The sequence below is a fragment of the Melozone crissalis genome, unplaced genomic scaffold (genome assembly GCF_028551555.1).
Source record: "Melozone crissalis strain CALT ecotype California unplaced genomic scaffold, PUWL_Pcris_2 ptg000027l_1, whole genome shotgun sequence".
Lineage (NCBI taxonomy): Eukaryota > Metazoa > Chordata > Aves > Passeriformes > Passerellidae > Melozone > Melozone crissalis.
The window spans coordinates 42,556,291-42,578,834 of NW_026535805.1; the positions used below are offsets into that span (position 1 = coordinate 42,556,291).

Consider the following 22,544-nt stretch of genomic DNA (forward strand, 5'->3'; position numbering starts at 1 on the left):
AAATAATTTACTTTGTTGCTTAGAGCTTTTTATTATCATCTGCATATTTGTGTTCTGTCACAGTGACACAAAATGTATCACAAATTGCAGTCATCCATTTCCAAAAAAACTATTTTTTCCCAAAGCATTTACAGTTTGACTTTGACCTAGTCATCGAAGTAGAGGAGTCTTACTGACTGGAGCATTATTTGTGAGAGGTTTTTTAGCAATACAATAGAAATTCAGTCAGAAAATTATACAGAAAGGAAAACAAACTACAGAGAGGACAGAAGGGCACCTGGGGACTAAACAGGAATGGCTGGTCAAGAAAGCTTCATTGTTGTGGGGGTAAGAGGGTGAAGTGGATAAGTGCCTTTTGTAACATGTTGGATGTCACATCTTCTTCCTGATTTCTTTTAACAACACAGAACATTGTGCATAGTGCACTAATCCAACAAATGTTTGTAGAGAATACATACATTTGTTCAAATGCCCATTATAAACCCTGCTTGGAACAAGGACTATTCCAGGTCACAAATATTATTGGCTGCCTGAGTCCTACACACTGGAGTAGTGCTCTTTCTAATCACTTTCTGAATGGTGAAGTGTAATAAGAAAGTTTTAAAATGTCTGAAAAAGGGCAAAGGAATTCAAGTGAAATTCAGTGTAAAACAACATGGTCTGAGAAGGTCTGTGATGGCTTTTCCAAGAAGAAAAGTGGGACTGTGTTTTCATTGTTTTGCCACATTTAGCTGAGCACCACTGTATCCAGCACATGGCATCTCAAAAAGGCTACAGGCTGCTGTGCTGTTGCAGTTTGAACCCTTGGAAAATGATATTTTTCTATACGTCCTGAAAAGGAGATTTACTGCACCATGGCAGAATTTCTCACCCACAGATCCTTTTATAAAATATATTTGCAAAGAATCAGAAGATTAAAGATGCCATTTCAGGCAAACACAAGTCTGGAGAAACAGGCTGGCAGCCTACAAAAGCATGTAAACCAGCTCTTCAGAACAGTAATGACTGTTAGAAACTTATTTCTAAGAATTTCTGGATAATGATGGAATGAAACTTTTTGTCTCAGAAGAAGCATTTACATGGACTGCCAAAGCCACGAGCACATTTGCTTTGTTGGATTAGCTGTGCTGTGTGGCCTGCAGCACTTGTGGGTATTTGTTACCCTCCAGCTCGCTCTATCCGGATGGAATGTGCTCTGCCGTCGTGGAACTCGCCAGCCTCGGGCCTGACGGTGATCCTGTGCGGATCCCGGATCCCAGTGGAGACGTGCACTTCCAGCCGACCTCGGTTCAGGAACACGGCATAGTAGGCCTGCAAGGTGCATGTTGGAGTGAAAAGATAAGTAATATTTGGAAATAAATGATTTCACTTAGCTTTACGTTAATGTGTATGTTTTATTGTCTTACACTGGCTGTCAATGTGCTCACCGTAGACGAGACACTGCTCTTTCAGTTCTGCTGCTGCTGTGCTCAGACTCCAGCATTTTTATAATGAGGAAGGGATAAGATGAGGTCATGATAGAAAATGTCAACAGAAGGTTTAACTCTCTATCTATTTTCAGGGAAGGATGGGGACTTCTAACCTATAATTCTTCTCATTTATGATGTTATAGGACCTGCTCTCAAACTCATCAGGCCCTGAAGTGCATTGATTTCATCTTGAGTTCTGTGTTTGGAGGGCTGGCAAATCATGCCAGTAGTTACTCCAGCACCAGTAACATATTGTGGCAGATTTCAGGATCTAAACTCCAGTTAATATAGCAATAAGAGGTCACGTTCACCTCTGTGACCTGAAGAGCTGAGAAATGATGAAGGACCCCCTAACCTGAAGATAATGTCATCCAGGTGAGCCATTACAATGTCCTGCCCCTGGAGTGTGTTACTCTAGGTCACCAAGAGCTCTCTTCCAAAGCAGCCAGAAAGGAGAATAATGAAATATCACTTCCCAGAAGTCCTGAACAAAGAATGCATCAACACAATCTGTTTATTGCTGCTGCAGTGTGCCTGTCTGTCAGGATTTTAATCAAGATTTAATCAAGACTCGAATAATTTCTAACAATTTCACTGTGTTCACCACCTTTTTTTTTTTGGTCTCAGGGAAATTAGAATGATACTCATTTATGTCTCTATGATTAGGATTGAGGGAGTTTCCAATTATTAATAGTGCATAAGTAGTCTTCAAAATGAGTGAAGAACAGTATTTTCTAATATTTGGGTTTGGTTAAAAAAACGCAACATGGAATATAATAGAAAACCAAATCTGCTGCTAAGCAACAAGCAATGGATACATGACTGTAAATCTGTAAGAGAAACAATTTCTCCAAGACAAAAAAAACCCAATTCTGAGCTTCTATTAGATTCTTCATCAGATGAAGGATGACACTAGAAATAATTTATTCCAAATACCTGAACGTTAACTTAAGCGTAAACATCTGTCAGTGTCTTTAAACAAACTTGGGCAGTTCAGTAGAAATGTGGGGATTTTTAAATAATCTTTTTTAATCTTTAATAGTTATTTTATTTAAATCTCTTACATGTCCTGTCTGCCTGCGCTTTCTCTTCAGGGGAGCAGCTTTCCTTGCAGAGTGCCTGCGCTTTCTCCTGGGGGGAATAATTGTGCCACTTGTGCCAAACAAGATGATCCCAGACTCATTCCTGGTGCTGAAGGAGAGATTGATTTCTGTGCCCACATCAAAGGAGACCGGCTGCAGTTCCACAAAACCTGGCTTGGAGAAGCTGACTGTGTGAATGTTCTGTAGGAAGGAAAGGGCAGGAAAGTGCATTAGTAGAATTAAAAGCAACATTATGAATGCACAGGATGATCTCTGAACTAAAATAATAAACTATGTAAATATAACTACTGTGAAAAGATGGAAAGTAATAATAAACACTTAGCAATTTATTCCTCCAAGTGTTCTGCAAACACTTTTAGTTTAACTGTTTACATCTGGCATCCTCATGGTATTTGTGGAATCCTGCCTTACAGAGAGGCAAAGTTCCAGTTTTATGTCAATATATCCTCTTGGATTAAAAATAACTGCTCAAGGCTGCTTTTATTTTATATATGTATTTTCCATTGAGTTAATACAGTTGCAGTTTGCTTTTAAATCTATACAATAGGTAATAAACCCCAATATGAACATAAACTATTATTTGTCAGATGTGCTGAGAGAATACTAATCTTCATTACTTCACTAAGCACCACTGCCTTCTTGGTTACTCAGAGTTGTAAATGAAGCACTTGTTGCACATGGCTCAACTCTTCAGACACTGGTAGCCATTAGCACAATTTAAAGAGTAGAATATGTCATCAAATAATAAGTCAGTGCATACTCCAAAAGATTTTCTGTCATCACTACCAACTCATGTATTCTTCCAGATGTGGAAGACCAATCTTTAGAAACAGTGACTTTTTCTTAAGTAGTTTGCCATTTTTGCAGTACAGCAGAAATGTTTCCAGGTCTAGAAATAAAAAATTGTGCCAGATAAAATAATTGCTGATGGTGCCCACCTTTCTCTGAAATCTGAGTATATTTTAATGATTGAACACATATCCAGTCTTTATCCTTTACTTTTGCTCCACTCTTTTTTTAATTTTCCTACATCTTATTTTGTAAAATTAGAATATTTTATTTATTTCCCCAAGAAAATGGTTAATCCAATTGGATTTCATACACTGAAACCACAAGCATTACAAAATAATGTGAAAGGCAAAGTACTTCCTAAGATTCATAGCAACAAAAGAAAATGAACACATTTTCTTCACATATCCTTTCCTGTTTCAGAAAGAATATACTATAAATTAAAACAGATATGTACCTCTCTAATTTTTTTACGCCAAATCTGTAAGATTTAAAAGCATTTGAACAATCTGCTTGTTTACAATTTAGCTTTACCACAAACTTGAAAATATGGATCTCATAACAAATCTAGTCTAATATCCCATCTGAGAGTCCTACTGTAGTGTACTTTTTGCTCTGATGAAGGCCAAAGGTACAATGGATAAACACAGCAAAATAGGGCCTTTATCTTTTTTTTTTTGGCCTGGCCAAGTTTCAGTTGCTGCTCAAAGCAAAATTTTAATGTTTTGTAGAAAAAAAAGATAAAATTGGAGAGCATCAGATTAACAACTCATTTGGATTTACTGTAAAAGTATCTGATATGGAATATCAGATATATGGTATCTATCAGATATATGGTATATATGGTATCTGATGGATATCTTCAATCTGCTTGCAAAACTATCTCATATAGTAGAGATTTCCAGGGAAGAAATACAAACTATTCATTGGGACACAAATGTCAGTGGAAGTTTTGGGGTTTTTTTTGTATAAAAAGACTTTCCCATCGAAAATGACTAAATTCTCTCCCAAATTTCAGATCAGATTCCTTGAATACTATATGCACTGAAAGGCTGTTAATTGCAAGCATCAACAGCTGAAAACAGATGCATTTAAAGCTAAAATAACAACACAAATTTGGCACATTCTTAGTGATCAGTAAGAAATGTGCCTTCCAGCTCATGACAGTAAATATTTATACCTGAGTTTTTATAGAGTGAATGACTTTATAATAGCAATTGAAAAATTTAAATCCATGTGTTTTATATGCATCAGATTTTTTTTTAAATTTTTGCAGCGTTGTAAATGCCTACCTTCATTAATGACAGTAATTACAATTTTATTTAGCTGAAACAAAGCTAAACCACTGCTAAGCAGTTCAGAAAATCCTGCCCTTTAGAGATAGGGATATCACAAGTGGCCAGGGACACTCTCCAAGAAGGCAGGATCTGAAAAACTGGTCTACTTGCTGATCAGACTTACTCATCTTTCTTTCTCTTAAATGTAACTGTTTGGATTTTAAGGTTAGATTCCCATCCAAGGAATATACCATATACAATTTATCTACTCTGCCATAAAACCAGAAACCAGAAAACATTTATAACCATTAAGGCCAAAATACATGGAAATCAGACTAACCTCTAGTGTGCATCCTTTGGTTAGACCAACAAAGTCAGGACTGCTCAATATGTTATAGGGTGTCCTTGAAATTTCAATGTCTTTGAGGCAACCTGTGTATTTCTCTAAGTTCACTTCAGGCCTAAAAAACATTTAGAAGCACAATGTGTTTTCAAAAACAGAGTTTAGGGAGAACAGTCAGCCAGACACACATGTGTACACTTTCAGTTGCACAGATGCTTGATTTTTATTTTAACTACTCGAATTCGTGTTGCCTTCTACAATCTATCAGGATGCATTGCACTCTGCCTTGCACCACTCAAAGTTGAAACAAGAGGTTCATCTCATCTCCAACTGACAGCAGTCCCCTCCTCAAGTATTTCTTTCTTTTTTTAAGGGTTTTTGGTTGGTGGTTGTGTTTTCTGTGTTTTTCCGTTGATAAAGGAGAATTATCACCTTTAGTGTTAAAACACAAAAATGGAGCTATGAAATGAGGAAGTTGTTGTTCCTTAGGCAAAGCAGAAAGATGCAAGCTAGGAAATCATAACAGTAAGGAGAGACTTTAACTGAAAGACATTTCTCATTCCTCTTTTTGCATGCTAGATCCAGTGAAAGAAGAACTTTAACAGTGTACAAATATTTGAATAAAGTTTTTGCCCAAAAGCTTCAGGAATGCAATCAGGTGGACTGACATTTATATTTCCAGTATCTTTCTTATGAAAACTGCTGCATACTTTCTTAGGACACAGCAATACATCTGACCTTTTCAGGCAGTTAAACAAAACAAAGCACTTGGGTTTGTTACAGAATGTAACTATCCATCCAAAACAGGAAAATATCGTAATGGAATTCAAGTTCCATGTTTGACTCATCAGCTGGCTGATGAGAAGAAATAAGAAACCCTTTGAAATAAGACCAAAACTATCAGTTTGATTGCAAAAGTACGATTTCCCAGGCCTGGGTACACCAGAGGGAGACCATAACTGCTGGTAACATCTGAACCAGGCTTGCCAGAAAAAAAGCTTTATAAAGTCACTTCAGAAAAAAACCTGCCATTGATACCATGGAGAGTAAATCCAAAAAGAAAAAAACAAACCACTATTTAATTCATTAAAATTATTACCCGTGAGTGTTTACTAGAGTATCTGAATAGTATGAACAGTTAAAAGAAAGAAAAATTAATTTGGGAAATAAATAGGGACTTAAAACTGGGGTGGGTGGGGAAGAGGGGAAGCAAAAACCACTTCAGCTCCCTGGAAGGAAAGAAAACATTTTAAAGAATATTAATTACAAAATAAAACCAATTTGCACAGATACTAATCAGCTGCACATTTTGGCACTGAAAGCCATTCTTTGCACTACAGCCAACCAAGCAAGCGTGATGTATTCTCTGGCAGATTAGTACTCTCTGCATAAGTTAAAGCAAGCATCTGGTTTACTAAAATGATCCATATGCTGCTTTAGTTACAGTCAAGTAGCTATGTTCACCTTTCAGTTTTCTTTTTTTTTTCCCCTAGCTCTTCTCCAGTTCCATTACAGAGTTATCTACCAGTGGAAGGACAGTTTTGCTGTTATCATTGTCACTGGGGCCCATAATCTTTGCCATCCAGAAACCATTCTTGATATTCACTTTCCTGACAGTGACAGACTGTCCTCATCCTGCCCTGTTACAAACAGCTGCTGTTATAATTCCCAACCCATACCACAGAATCATAGAATGGGTAAGGTTGGAAGGGAGCACTGTGGATTGTCCGGCTTAACCTCTTTGCAAACACTGAACACTTGCTTGATATTTTCTTAAAACTTCTTTTTTCTTTTTTCCTTTCCAAAATAAAATACATAAGGTCCAAGTTCACTAAGATCTTCTGTAATTCTTTGTTTGTTTTTTGGGTTTTTTTCTAAGTTCTTTTTTTGTGAAAATAGGCCAGTTTTGTGGGAAAACAAACAGTTATTTCTGGAGCTTGAGAGGAAATAATCTTTCAAAAGTTCAGGGCAGGAGTGTGGGGGTGAAGTTGTATTTTTCCAATTCAAGCTAGGAATTAGGCTGCAAAACACAGCGAAGATCACCTCATATCTGAGCATACCAAAGCAAAAGCGATGGATACAAATAGCTGCAAACTGAAAACACAGTCAGAAATAGGTGACCTCCCCTCTCTGCCCCTCATACTCCTGTTCTGAACACGAGAAGCAGCTAATTTCACAAAAAATCTCCACCGTGCTCTCATGCTCTCCTCAGTGAGCATTCAGTGGAATTTCCACATCCCCTGGAGCCCGGAGCCAGGCTCAGCCAGCTCCGGCAGAGCTCCGCGTCCCGGGCAGCGCACTGCAACCAAGGGGAGCTGAAGGAAGCAGCGGCTGCGAGAGGAAAACAGAAGTCGCTCGTGTGGGTGTGTGCACAGCTGGAACGTGAGCGGTGAGCACTCGGGGGCAGCTCAGAACGCCCAGCTCCTAGAGCGAACGAAGAGCCTCAGAGGGGCAGCTGCTCTGAGCACTGCCCAAGCTGCTGCTGCGGTGCCACCCGCGCTACAGGCTGCGCTCTAACTAGACACATGCAAGTCATGCAGACAATCTGATTGCTTTTACCTTGCCTTCATACTGGGGCGAGAAAGAAAGACAAGAAAAGAAAACAACAACACGCCGTTAATTGCAGCAAGTGGTACTTCTTGTATTGTTGCTCCGTGATACAACAGTACTTATACTTAATACTAAGTATACTTAATGCTTAGTAGCAAGGTTCAACCATTTCACAGGGAAGGAGGTGTACACCATTTACAAACAACACGCAATAAAAAGTGGGATTCTAGGTACGCTATCAGGCTGTAAAGGTGGGATTCTAGGTATGCTATCAGGTTAATTAACAGGTTTACTCCGCAATAAGCTGCCCTAAAACCAAACACATCAGAGGGTTTTTGTAACTTGATGCTATATTTGGTCATGAGCAGAAGCAAACCATGTAAAAGAATTTGGCAGAACTGACACGACCCGATAATTACAAAGTCATGGATACCTCAGTGTCTATTGTTTGCAGTAGCTCAGCTTTGCCCTAATCCCCCATTCACTACTTTTGATTCTAATTTACCATAGCGTTAATCTTGCCTCAGGCACTGACAAATCATAGCTGTAGGCAGAACGGTTACCACAGGTCAGAGTAGCTGTGGTACACTGATTTTCTGGGCAGCCACAAAGGAAGTGGAAGATAATTGCTCTAGGCGTTTTGTTATGCACTGGTGTGATTTCACAATTACATAAGATAGTGTTTTATTTCATGAGTAAAATAGATCTTAGATCTTTTCATTGCTGGGTGATTTGACATCAGAGGTCAATGATTATCCTAATAAATTAACAAATATGTCCATTCTTTTAGTGGCAGACGAGTCTGTGTTCCTTGTGCACAAGACCACTTCAAGGCTCTCATTATGCCATTTAGTTAAAGCTGACATAGATTAATGGGCCTGTTTCTGTGTTGCTCATCTGTTCATTGTAGCACAGAATTCTCTTGTTCTTGTCATTGCAAAACTGCTGAATATTCATTTAAACTTTAAATACGGTTTTTGGTCTTATTTAAAGTCATGAAAGAAAGTCACTAAATTCAAGTATCTGTTATCCCATTTCTTTAGTTTATTTACATTGAAGTTAGCATTTGTGAATATCACTATGCAATATTTTAAAAAGAATTACTAGGAATTTTATTTGTGTAGGAAATTCAAGATCAGACTTCTGAAGGGAAAATATTTCATTCTGCTTACATTAAATATATGAAGAATATCATATCATATTCTTTAAGTCCTGAACACAGGAGGAATTTTATCTAAAGAGACCAGGAACTAAAATCTACAAATAATTTAAAATAATATCTAAGCAAAATATTTGAATACATACTTAAAGTATACTGACACTGATTATGCAAAAACATGGGTACCCATCAAGCAGTAATCCTATGTGGAGTAGTCTGTAGGTCAATTTTTTTTACGCATGCACAAAGTAAACCTTTTTCCCTTATTTTGTGAAGGTATTGAGCCAATTCTCTGAATCTGCAGTCACAAATTCTGTGCATCAAATAAATACTTAAAGAAACAGCTACATCATGGTTCTTGCACAGAATCAGAAGGATGCCCTGCACTGCAAGTGCAATTTCCATTGTATGTGTGTAAGGTGAGCTGTGTGAAATACAAAACACATGCAAATAAAGCACTATTCTGCTGTGGCTGTACAGGGTACATTGGGAATTCACCATTCACTTACTGCAAGTGAACTTGAGAAGCAAATGCAGAGAATAAATACATTGTATTTACATTCCCTTACCAAGACTGAAGAAAATGGTTTGAGCCACGTTACCTTAGGTTTCTCAGGGTTGGCAATCCCCCAAAATATATTTTCTCATGCCCTTTTAAGTTGAGTCCAAAGTGGCTGCCTGTAGAAGCTGTTGCTATGGTCTCTTCTTCATTAGTGTCTATGTCTACAATTGATATGTTGGCTAAAAGACATTTGAGATTAGTTACAAAATATCCATCATGAACAATGATGTTTTAATGTAAGAAACCAACAGAAAAACATTTGGAGGGTTAGCAGGTGAGGGAAGGGGCAAGAAGGGCTGTATTTTGCAATTAAGACACTGGATTTCCACATTATCAATTCCGGGCAGGGGAAGAAAGCTGCTCTTTTCTGTTTCCATAACAACCTGTAAGGCCATAGCAATTCTGTACACTTTATTTTTATATATTCTCTAAACCTATTTCCATTTGGTGCCTTCTTTGTGTAATTCCACTGTAATTTGGAGCTAAAACTTCAGGACACAGTCATGACAAGAGATCATTTTACATTTAATTTGTGATCTCAGGCCAAAGATTGCCTCTTGGACAGGATTTTTAGTGTAAAAGTTTGTTAAACACTGACATTATGTGCCTTGGAGATTGGGGATCACTCACTCTAAACCACTTACAAACCCAAAGCAGCCAGTTGCTGTCATGTCCAATCTCAGTCTGTGCTCAGTGATGTGCTACATACAACCACCCTATTTAGGTGTCTGTTCCATGTATATTTTTGATTGTATGGATTAATATAGAATATAAAGTTTAATAAAAGAAATAAGACTCAGTGAAAAATGCTGAGCAGGCCTCAAGATATATAGGGGCAAAAAAAGGGATTTCTTTCCTTTCTTCCTTGAGAATTGAATAGACAGACTTTCTGCTACACCTTACCAAAACCAGATTAATTTTTCTTTATTTCTATACCTGTATCTTTTTTATAAACACATGATGTTTGAGTACTATTGATAAATTACAATTATGTGACATTGTATTTCATATTAATACCTCCCGGGTTAAGTATGAACTATGATAGCTGGCTAGCAATAAGACATTCCTCCTCTAAAGGTGCAGCAAATCTGCAAGTGGGATCACTATAGTGGGATTACTTTGGTCCCTGTCCCAACTTCCAAGTCTCCTTCAGCCAAATGACAAGGAAGAGGGACTGTGTGTGAGGTAGAGAGCTGGCACTGCAGGGGGCAGAGGCACAGGAATGTGTTTAGGGGCTTGTGGTGACCCTGAAGATTCAGAATGCAGTGAAAGTTCGAACTGCAAAAGCTTGTATGTCACAGTAAAATGAATTCGGCTCAGGTAAGATTCTGCCAGCCCTATAACCAGACTACAAAACAAACAAAAGTGTTTTGCCAGCATGATAACCAGTAGTCTCTGTGATCTCATCAGATTCCACCACTTCACATTTTGTGCCAGTAACATGTCGAAGAATTAGTAGAACTTCTGGAGATGTTCCCCATTGTTTCCATGCAGATTCAGTTCATGACACAATGCAGATCATTAGGGAAGATAAAGTAGTGGTGTTTGTCTAGTTGGATAGGATCAATACTAAAGTCACTGCTTTTTTTAAGCACTTTGGTATATGCTGAGCATGAGAGGACTGTACAGGATAAAAGCTATTGCTGTCCTAACAAAAATCACACATGTGTTTTATAATTTGGAACATGAGCATGATGAAAACAACTTCTTTTTATGAAAAGAAGTCTTTTTTGAAAGTGATGAGAAGACTTCTTTTTTCCCCAGTCAGAGGAATTTTAGAATGCAAGTTATGATTGTATAAAATAATCATGCCTGAAAAATAGGCTACCCTCATAAAGCACTATGTGGCAGTGCAATCACTCACATGCAACTCAACACACCTATAACCTAAACAAAAGAAGTTGCTAAATCACCAGAACTTATAATTCCCACCAGAACTTGTAATTCCCACAGCACCATCCCTGTGATTAGAAGGTTAGGTGTACTGCACAGATAACTGGGAAAGTCATGCTGCTGACACCACAGGAACTTACCTTGCTTTTGAATTCTTGACAGGGTGAAAGATTTCCATTTGCCATCATTGTGATTTTGGTTGCTGATAACTGAAGCTGTGCCTGAGCCCAGGTCGTAGCTGACCTTTATACGCCCACCACTGAGTTCCACACTCATGAAATCCTTCTGTTAATGACAAGGATCAGATACACCATTGTGATTCTTGTCCATTTTGGTAAGAGGCATAAGACATTAAATAAACACTTTTTAACCCTGGGTGATTACAGACAACATTTTTCAAGCTTTAAAAAATGCCACAACTCATACATTTACTAGCCAGGACTCTCACATACAAAAGTCTGATGCCAATCTCTTTTTTCCCCTTACATTCTCTTTTGGATTGCTAATTTAGTTGGAATTTTGCTGGCATCTTAGTTGCAGTTTTGATGGGATAGCTGCACTTTTATTTTAGATTGAAGATAAAAATGGACATTATAATTACCTGAAACTAATACTCAGCTTTGAGTGTATGTTTGTACTATAATTAGCATATTTATTGCATATCTCAGCTAGATTTAAACTTGCAAAGTAGAAAGCAAAAATAGTGAAGATGGTGAAGTGGACATGTTTTGCCAGATTTCCAGAGAGTAAAATATGGAAGCCACAGAGCAACAGAGAGATGGAGACAAAGAGAGCTGTGAACACTCTTTATTTCATCAACAACTGGCACCAGTATCCAAGCAGCAACTGGAGATGGCTGGCTGGCACAACAATATATGCTGCACTATCTCCAGAAGAAGAGCTGGCAGGATACAAAGAGCAAAACAAATAGCCTGGAGAGAACTGGACAGCATGAAAGCCACTAGGTAAGTAATGGTGGAACTATGACCCAGGACGTAAATATACTAGAGAAATTTTTATTATCATTTTGCTCATGGCCAGTTCCACTTCTTCTCAGAGTAAAACTGAACAAACTCAGTATTCTGATGTTTAGGCATGTCTATCCATGCATCATCAGAAAGAGTATCTTCCAAGCTTTTATGTGGTGGGACAGCATTGCAAGAAACAAAATATACCAGGGACCAGTTGCTTGTGTTTTTGAGATTTCAACTAAATATTTTTTCACAGAAAAATACCTAAGTCACAAATAATGATTTAAAATAATCTAAAATAAGGACTTTAATTATGCTTTCAATATTCAATTTTACAAGTTCATTAGAAAAACTACACACATATTTCATTATCATAATAAAATTCTAGCTTTTCCTACAGTCACTCAAGAGGACCCTCCTCCTTGATAATTCCAGCTATTTTGATAATTATTTCCAAAATACAGGAATCTGAAATAAGACTGATTTATACAAACACAGTTTTTTTGAAGTAGCAAGTGCTCAGTAATTCTTCAAGACATCAGTGAAAACTACTGTACATAATTTCTGCTCCATATTAAAAGGATAAGGGAAAGACTGTCCCCTGTCAGTCATGCAAATCAATCTGGATCAGAAATGCCAAAGATGAGTTATTCAGATCTGGACAGGTGTCTTTATAAATAATTTCTCCCTGTTATCCATACACATTTGATACTGTGTGTCAATAAAAAACCTTAAACAACTTTAAAAGTAATGCTTCTATTCTGTTTTAACTGTAAGAGACATCATTTGTAGATATTACAAAACAGAATCACTATTACATCTTATTTGTTGCATCAGTCCCTCTTTAAATCCACTCAATAAAACATAAACATTTTCTTTATATGAGTAGGATTTCTACTTAAGACTACTTGTCTGTTCCAATATTTCCCCTGCCATCACACAATATTTTAAACTATGAATAGACAAAACCAACTGAAAATGTTCACATACATAAACATCTGGGATAAAGGAAAATTAATCAATAAATTCAGAAAACCTGGAATTCTCCCCAGACTAACATAGTAAACGTGAGGTAGTCAACCTGCACACTATAACACTGTCTTCAGTGGGCCAGCAGTGAAGCATCATACCAGGACAGTGGCACCTTAAATTATTGATTGTTTTCATGATCTGGTTAATTCAGTGACTGCAAAGATGGCCTGAAACCTGCAAGGAGCACAGAGGCTGGCTGGCTGCTCTTACCAAGTCATCAGTAGCGAGATACATCAGCAGAGCATTTGATGAGAAGGTCCTGAACTTGAACATGACTGTGGAAATGTTGGGGTTCCAGCGGATGGGGCGGCTCACCATGGCATAGCTGTCACCATCAAACTGCACCGTCCCCTCACCGTCTGCCACCTGGGGGCTGAAAAGAACAATTCCAACCATTTTCTTTTGCCATGTGAAGTTAAAATAAAAAGTGCAGGGCTGGGGAAATGTGGGTACAGTTCCTGGGAGCCTTCCTGAACTTGGTTCAATGTCTTACCAAACCTCCCACTGACAGGGACAGGATTTCCCATTCTTTTTTTGAGAATGCAAACTCCTTTCTCTTGTGGGGGTCTCTGCTCACTACCCTGGTGGCTGTGAAAGCCACCTCGAGGCACTGGACTCTGCTCCATGCCATGCAGGAGTGCAGGCACCCTCATCACAGCTGTCCATGAGCCAGACTCAGTTCACTGAGGTTCCAGGAGCCCTTCTATCACAGCCCTGTCACACCAGCCCGGTTCTGGTAACTCAGTGACCACACTCACAACCCAGACTGGCTGCTTCGCCTCTCGGTGGAATTGCAACCTAACTCCAGTTGCATGTACACTGGAATTTGATGGCTGCTGTGGAATTTCCTGCTACTTACCACTGAATGTAATGTAACTGCAGGTAGGTTCCCTAAAGAAGCACTGTGAGAAGCTGTGGGTGCTGTACCTACCTGACAGCACACCCTTTACAGTCGCCTTCAATATCCCTGAAATTCCAGAGTCCTATCGGTTTGCTGTCTAGAAAGGTTTCCCCCATGCAGCCAGTGAAGGTGGTGACTCTTACAGCATCTGACTTCTGCAACAGAGAACACAAACCTCCTTAGAATTGAATTTGAAGTGATCTACTGCATCTGAAAACATAACTGGTACAAAAATTATAAAAAAAATACCATATAAATTTTCATATAAAATAATAAAAAAACCCTATAATATGTTTTGTAATATTTTAAATATCAAGAGCATTATTTAACCAAAGAAGCCCTCCTACAGAACAACTGATCAGTGAAAATGTGAACTGAACTTTCTATCAGTCAGAATGGGAAAGACCTTTAGATTTGAGACTCTTGGGAAGGCGTAGGAAGAACAAGTCCTGAAGAACAAGGAGCTGCTTTGGCCTCCCCATCAGTTTTCCTGGCTGTTCAGAGAGCTGGCTGCTCTCACCTGTTCAAGGCCTAGCTGGGTTTTCATTTCAGACTTTCAAGAAAGGACTATGAGCAATCTTGCCATAATCCACAATATAATAAGCAAAGTGTTTCTCTTGTAATGCTCAAAACACTGGAAATTCAGCAGACTGTCCAAGCTAAAAGACAGGCTGAGAACTCAGCTGTTACACTGTTCATGCTGAATTTTGGATGCAGAAAAATGTGCAGAGGGCAAAGCAATTAAAACACATGTCCCATCAGAACTCATTAAACTTGGGTTATGCACATAGAGTAATGCTCATTATCATTAGAACATAACATAGTACCATGATGAAGGTAGTAATAGTTGGCAGTACAGAGTACTCCACTAAAAATTATGCTTCTAAAAATACCCTGATTCATTTAAATTTCAGTTCATCAATATGAGCTGATTAAAAATCTATACACTTAGCTAGTTGAGACAGACAAGCACCTGCTGTTTTTACAGCAATTACAAATATTAAGATCTTGCAAGAGAACATTGAAAAGTGCAATTTGAAAATACTCAAGGAAAAGTATGACTCAAAAGACTTAATGTGCTACTGATATTTCCCAAGGTAATTGGATAGGTTTTAATTAGCAACAAGTATGAACTTAATGTCACTTCTAAGAAATTCATGATATCCAAGTATCATAGTCTTCTACAAGTCAGATGAAAGATGTTTTTAAAAACTGAAAATGAACTTTCTTTTTGGATACACTGCAGGAATGCACGCAAAAAGGGATGTGGACAAAACTGTAGGACAAATCTAAAGCATTCCAAACCCCAATAATATGAAAAAGCAGATTTCTGAGTCAGCAGCCTAAGATATATCAGTAAGCTTGATTAACTGTCCAAAGAGCTGCACACTTTTAGAAAAGTCTTAGTTAAGATCTTCATTCTGTGAGCCTTACAACTGTGCCACATGACGACAGAAATTCCCAAAAAACCTGAAGTTATATTTTAATTCAGAGATGGTACTTGAACAAAACAAATCTGACAGTGTTTAAAACTCTACATTGCCAATATAGCAGCCATACCAAACTTAAAATAGACTGCCTTCCTACTGCTGCCCTTGTCTTTATTTACCTGGAGAGAAAAAAAGAATTCAGGAAGATTTTCCTGACTAAAACGAAAAAATAGAGAGTTCTTCAGAAAATATTTGGACAATATTTTTTCAAGCTTACTGAAGTTGAAAACAGCTGTTCTGACATTGAGTTTTGCACTTCAAGTTTTCTGCACATTGTGTTATTTTAACACTTGAGGTCATATACAACCTTGAGAGTAAAAAAAGTTCAGTGAGTTCACTATTTGGGAAAGTCTAAATTTCAGCTTCTTTTCAAATGCTAAAATATTGACCAGGAATAGAATAGTTAATTTAAATTGTTTTGTAAAGAATGCCATTAGAAAGTAAGTGCTGATTAGCTTTTACTGGAGAATAATTTTTTTCAAAGATTTATATCTATTCTATTTGGCATACATCTTCTATTCATTCTATGAAGTTTAGCAAGGTATAAGATGTCACCAGAAAAATGAACAGACAAAAAAAAAGATAAATAGTTCAGGGGTATGATGTAGATATCTGTAAGGGAACAAGGAGGGAAACTGGAACAAAAATAAAGGAAATAAAGCAGAAACACCAAAAGCAGACTGCAATGGAGGAGGTGATACTGTGGATACATGACAAAGATAAAATCCCAAAATGTAAGGGAAAATATAGTCTTGTATACATTGTTAGGAGACCAGAAATGTATGGAAAGAGGAATGAGTTCCTGTCACTCAGGAACCAAAAGCCTGTCAGGGCAGCAGTGTGTCCAAGGTAAAGCATCCATCTATCCAGCAGGAATTAGGTGTTTGGGTTAAATGCTCCATCAACACAGCCAGCTACAGGGCTTCTGATCAGGTTACATCGTGTGCAGTCAAATCTCATATCTGTGCACCTTGGTCCAGGCAAATCCCAAAAACCTTTCCAAAGTGCAAGTGTACTACTTGCAATTAAAGCATCTACTACAATTACACCAGCATAGTGAAATTTACTATTTCTGTTTTAAGCAATAACAGAATTTGTCCACACAAACAGCCAGCTAACACAGTAACACTGCAAAAAGGCATTACCTTAATTTTTTCTGTTAAACCACCAACAAACAGCACAGCATTAACATCCACATCCAGAATGGTATATCCAGGTGGGGACACTGCACTGAATGTGGCTGGCACGATGCTGGCTTTAGGACCATCCAGAGCTCGCACCGATATTGTACCATTTTTCCCAGTCCTAGAGTTTAAAAAAAATAATTTAAGTATAAAAAGTCAGTAGTTACACCAAACATAGGAAAATTCTGTTTTAAATGGTGCCTTTTAACAGAAGGATACACGACTGACTTGATTATGCCTCATTTTGATACAAATGAACAGACACTTATGCCTGCATAAACTAAAGACATCATCACAGAACCAGATCTTTTCCTCACTTGAATGTCCTTTTTGAACAAAATTCACTATACACATGACATGGACCTTGCATTGACAAAAAAAAAGAATGTTTATTAGATTATACTTGAACTGAAATGAAGTGATAAAGCACTACAGTTTCCTTCACTGTGAGAAACAGAACTCACATTTCCTGCAATGGAGCTGTCAGGCTGCTTTTCAAACAGTTACAAACCTCATTAGGTTCAAGAATATTACTTCATTGTCCTTTATGAATCACATCAAATATTGATGGCAACACAGCAGCAGTGGACTTTGCATTTATTAACTCTTTCTGCATCAGTTTGTTTTCTACTCCTTTGATGATATTAATGTAGTAACTGGCACGGAAGGAGTTTGCTGACATATTTTTACAGCAGAAAGAACACACTGTGGAGAGATAGGATTCCTGAATCCTCTTTCTGAAACTTCTTATAGATGGGTCTCACATTTACCAGTTTGCAGCCACTTGGGATGGTCCCCAGCTGAAGAGGACTGCTGGTATAAGATTGAAAGTGGCGCCCCCAGTAGTCTTGGGTGGATTCCATTCCCATGGACTTGTGTGGGTCTAAGGTGCAACTGGTTTATAGCAGAAGGTTTACTGATGGGAAGCCCTTTAAGGAATAAAAGTAACAATACTTGAAAAACCAAGAGTCACTGAGCAGACTGACACTTTTTAGGATGTCTAATAATTCACAAATAGTATGGATGTCTTTCATCTTCAAACAGACTGAAATGCTCACAATGGAGTCTCTTCTATAAATAATTCTTTCTTATTTAGGGAGGACAATGGAGCTTGAAGAAAGATCTTGGCTAACTTGACAGCAAAAAGACATTGCTACCCTGTGCATGACAAGTTATCAGGTTGGAAGATATTGTTCAAATGATAGTCAGTTCTGTAAAACTGGAGGATTACAGAGGATGTATCAGCACTATGGGGCTGATAGGCAGAAGGACACTGAAAGAACACTAAATTGTGAGAAGCTGGCAACTTCCTTGAGGGCAGACGAGCCCTGCAGAAAGACCTGCACAAACTAGAGAGATGGGCAATCACCAACTGTATGAAATTTAACAAGGGCAAGTGCCAGATTCTGCACCTGGGATGGGGTTGTGTGCACAGACTGGGGAATGAGAGGCTGGAGAGCAGCCCCATGAAAAGGGACTGCTCAATGGCAAGTTGAACATGAGTCCTGGCAGCCAGGAGGGCCACACGTGTCCTGGAGGGCATCAGGCACAACATCACCAGCTGGGCAAGGGAGGGGATTGTCCCACTCTGCTCTGCTCTGGGGTGGCCTCACCTCGAGTGCTGGGGGCAGTTTTGGGTGACACAATATAAAAAAAAGACAATAAAGTATTAGAGAAAGTCCAAAGCAGGGCCACGTTCAAAGCAAGAACAGTGAAGAGTCTGGAGGGGAAGCCTTATGAGCTGTGGCTGAAGTCACTTGGTCTGGTCAGCCTGGAGGAGACTGAGGGGAGACCTCACTGCAGACTTCAACAACCTCACAAGGGGAAATGGAGGGACAGGAAGTCCTTCTTTAGTCCTGTGATCAGTGATAGGACCTGAGAGAACAGCATGAAGCTGAGCTGGGGGAGGTTTAGGTTGGATATCAGAAAAAAGTTTTCCATCCTGAGGGTGGCTGAGTTCTAGAACAAGCTCCCCATGGATGTGGTCACAACACCAAGACTTCCTGGATTCAAGAAGTGTTTGGACAAGACTTTCAGGTACATGATGTGTCTCTTGCGGATGTCCTGGAGTTGGCCAGGAGTTGGGCTTGATGATCCTGATGGGTGCCTCCAACTCAGCATATTCTATATTCTACAAAAAATTTGTGTAATGACATGCAGTGTTTGCTCCTAAGGAGAGGCATGATATAAATGAGATGACTTTAGCAAGCATCTCATCAGCATTAAATTATGAACTACCACATAGTGAACTCTGCTCCTTGACCCCTTGGAAACACAGAAAACCTTCACGGAAAAGCATGGCTTATATTTGCTACAGTACTTTAAGACTCAATTCTTGATGAACTAAACAGGATGTGTCCATAGTGAACTTGTGATTCAGTCATCCTTTGTCCTCAAAAGAAGGGCACTGCTTAAACTCTGTCACTAACAATCAAAACAATGGCAATACTTGAATCACAGTTGATTAAAATCACAACTAATCAGGTTCTGCTCCTAATTGAGACCTACTGAAGTCAAGTAACACTGATCTAGTGAGTCTCAAAAATATTCTCTCATCCATCCGACTGTCTCACAAAATTGACATTATTTGCATGTTGTAAATCTGCTTTAAATAATTGTGTCACATACTGTTATGTTAGATTTTCCTTTGTTAATTGATACTTGGGTTGATTGCATCTTGATGACAATTGGACTTGCTTCTGTAAGCAGGTAAGTAACTTGTAAGTGACATTTGCTAAACTCTGGTACCATCAAAGTACAGGGAATTCCTTTAGAAAGTCCTATAGGAATAAACAAATTTTACTTCAATTCCATTGACAAAAATTAGAGAAATTTCCATTATAACATCTGAATATACAATAAAATGCAAAGGATCAGTATGCTAAATAAAAAAGGTGATGAAAATTAAAAGTGTCCCTGGAAAAGTGATGCAGTAATTATCATTTTAGTCTAACTAAGTGGAAATTTTGGTGCATGCATAAACTGACCATCTCTGATCATTACTCAACAGTCAGATTTTTCATATATAGATTTTATTTAGAATGCTAAATAAACTTGAGAATTTTCAAACCTCTGTGCCACATCTTTTTTTCCTAAGGCCCTTTGGGATTCTTAAGAATGGCCAACAACTATGGTGGGTTCAACATCATATCATTATTATTGTAAATTCTTGGCACCACTGAAAACAATGGCAAAATTCAGTAAGGCCAGAATTTCATCTTATGTCCTCATGCTAAGCAGATGCCCTGCTCCAGCTGCTCAGGTCATTCTGTCGGGCTGAAAAAGCCTGTGGCTGGAACTGAGCAGAAATTTGGAGAAAATGTGTGAGGGAATAAAACAAGTAAAACTCTCCAACAGGTTAGGAAGGGAGCTGGAGTTATCAAATCGACTAAAATGTGCAGAGTTGAACATTCTTCCATAGGGTATGTGATTTGTGAAGTCTGCCTTAAGAATGCAAAATCAGTCCCAAGCTCTTCATCTTAATCCCACAAATCCGCCTAATGTCTCTGTAATGTAATTCTCCTAAACACTGCTCTGAAGTTCTGATTTGTGCAGCTGTAATCATTCTAAACTGCTGATCCAGCACTTTGTTCTAAACTAATGGCATGCACATCCTATATATCCAGGACAACCAGCTAATAGGTAATGGGCTTTTGTAGGATGTGTGAATTTTACACCATGTTCTGGCTACATATTCTGCTGAAGCAGCTTTCTTGCAAATGAAAGCCTGGCATTACTGTGTCATGAAGCTGCTTTGGTATGCATAATGTGAACTGGTGAAGATTTCAACAATTTGTATTGTACCCCAGTTTGTATTTTCCTAGCAGTAAGGTTTCATTAAGCCAGCTTCTGGAGACCGTGCCATAATTTCATTTAATTCTCTGCTCTGAATGGCTGATTTCAGTGATTTCATTAAATTATTTAAATTGAATGCCATTTCCTCTTCTGGGAGCTATGCATGTTACTAGAATTAGAGTGCTTTGTTTTCTTCCTCCTTCGTTCTCTCATTTTCTAACTATATTGTCCATTCTATGTTTAATACTATGTAAAATTAACTGTAATGATGCAGGAGAAATTACTCAGCTTTCTATCAAATTGCGATACAGCTGATATTATCTAAATTACTAAGATCTATTTAAGATAAAGGCTATAGAGTTATGCAATCCTTATGCTGTGATTACTACACCATATGCCATGTGTTTGGTATTTGAATGAAGAATACAAGCTTCAGCTAACAAATTTGGGATTTGAATATTTATGTAGCTATATTTCTAAAGTTCAAAGGCATTAAATAGTTGATCTCAAATTACAAAATATATTTTAACTTTTTGGAATATCTCCTCCTTTCATGAACTGTATCTATCATACATATTTCCAGTCTGATGAGACATTTTGCCTATAGGAATGGCATTCTGAATTAGAATCAAAATACTGCTGTGTGACAGACCATTCCCTTGCTGCATCAAGTACTGTATCAAGACCAGAAATTCAGAAAAGCTGCTGCTCTTTAAAATTCACGGAGAAAAGAATACTAGTTATTCGAGTGCCAAAACCTGTAACTGATTTTAAATGTAAGCTAGTTGAAGGACACAATCAATAGAGTGATAGATAAACAAAAGGGAATAAATATAAGGAGTCATAGATTGTTGATGCTAGAGGGGAAATGTGCGATTAAAGTAAATCCTTGACAGAGAACAATTGACATTTCAATAGTAACTGTAGTGTATAGTGTTCAATAGTAACTGATGCAGGTTCAAAACCTTTTGTCAAACCAGACTAGAATTTCTCATAGCAGCCATTTTTCTAAAATCTTGGAAATGACATATTTACTTACCTAGAGGCTTCAATCCGGTACCAAAACCCATCGTCAATGGTCAGATCTGGATATTCTACCCGTCCAACTCCAGATCCCACATCCCACAGGAAGCTCACCTTGCCTTTGCGCATCTCTATGGCCAAGAAGTCGGTCTGCATGCAAAAAGTGAAAATAGAAGTGATCTTGTACTTTGATTAAGGAAGTTTTTCAGAACTTTTCACATTTCAGAAGGTCTAATGAGGCATCAGAAACCCACACACAGACAGTAAAGAATTAACATTAATTCTCACATTGCTCTAAAATGAGACTCTCTTTTTCCTGCTTTCATTGGTTCAAATAAGGAATCTTAAGCTAAAGACAGCAAATTATTTCTCTCAGTGATATGCAGCAAATGACTGCCAGACTTACAGAATGTTAATATTGCAGCCATGAACAGAAGGATTTAACTCAGAGGAACACTCTGAAACACACATTGGATGGCAGAAAGATGTTGAGATACATGATGCCATCCAGCCTTTTCATTTTGCATTAGGAAAATAAAATACATGTTGGAAATGTTGAAAAATAGAATACTTTTCCATTTACTGAATTAATATTGGGTGTTCTAGAAGTCTGTCTGCTATAGGCCTCATGGGAAACTGAATCATTCACCATTATTATGCTTGAATTGTAGTCTTGACTTAAAATTACGATAAATAGGAGCTTTGACAGATGCAATATGATTAGCTACTTCATTCCCTAAGGAAAACCCACAACCAACTCCAAAATTACTTTGGTTGCACTGTGAATTTTAAAGCTCTAATGTAGTTCATGTACAAGCCTGCTATTTTGTATCTAGTTAAAATAAAGATATAGGTAAAAAAATTGCTGGTCATATCTTAGAAATCACTATATTAATACCAAAGACAGTAAATGTCTAGATTATTTTAGACTCCCTACTACTGCTTTGAAGTCTCTGGGTGAAAAAAAGCCTTTCTCATCTTCTTTATTTGTCAGTACTATGAT

At 38.1% G+C, this 22,544-nt stretch overlaps 1 protein-coding gene across 1 annotated transcript in view; it reads right to left on the reverse strand.

Moving 5' to 3' along the window:
• LAMA2 (laminin subunit alpha 2) overlaps positions 1-22,544 on the reverse strand; it is a 252,727-nt gene that overhangs the window by 19,024 nt on the left and 211,159 nt on the right. The window contains exons 46-55 of the mRNA XM_054279037.1: positions 21,558-21,691; positions 16,685-16,844; positions 14,080-14,204; positions 13,359-13,521; positions 11,286-11,430; positions 9,293-9,431; positions 7,541-7,552; positions 4,979-5,099; positions 2,534-2,752; positions 1,163-1,311 (exon numbers count right to left, since the gene is read on the reverse strand). Coding sequence (XP_054135012.1) covers positions 1,163-1,311; positions 2,534-2,752; positions 4,979-5,099; positions 7,541-7,552; positions 9,293-9,431; positions 11,286-11,430; positions 13,359-13,521; positions 14,080-14,204; positions 16,685-16,844; positions 21,558-21,691 — 1,367 coding nt within the window. The remainder of the gene's footprint in view (positions 1-1,162; positions 1,312-2,533; positions 2,753-4,978; positions 5,100-7,540; positions 7,553-9,292; positions 9,432-11,285; positions 11,431-13,358; positions 13,522-14,079; positions 14,205-16,684; positions 16,845-21,557; positions 21,692-22,544) is intronic.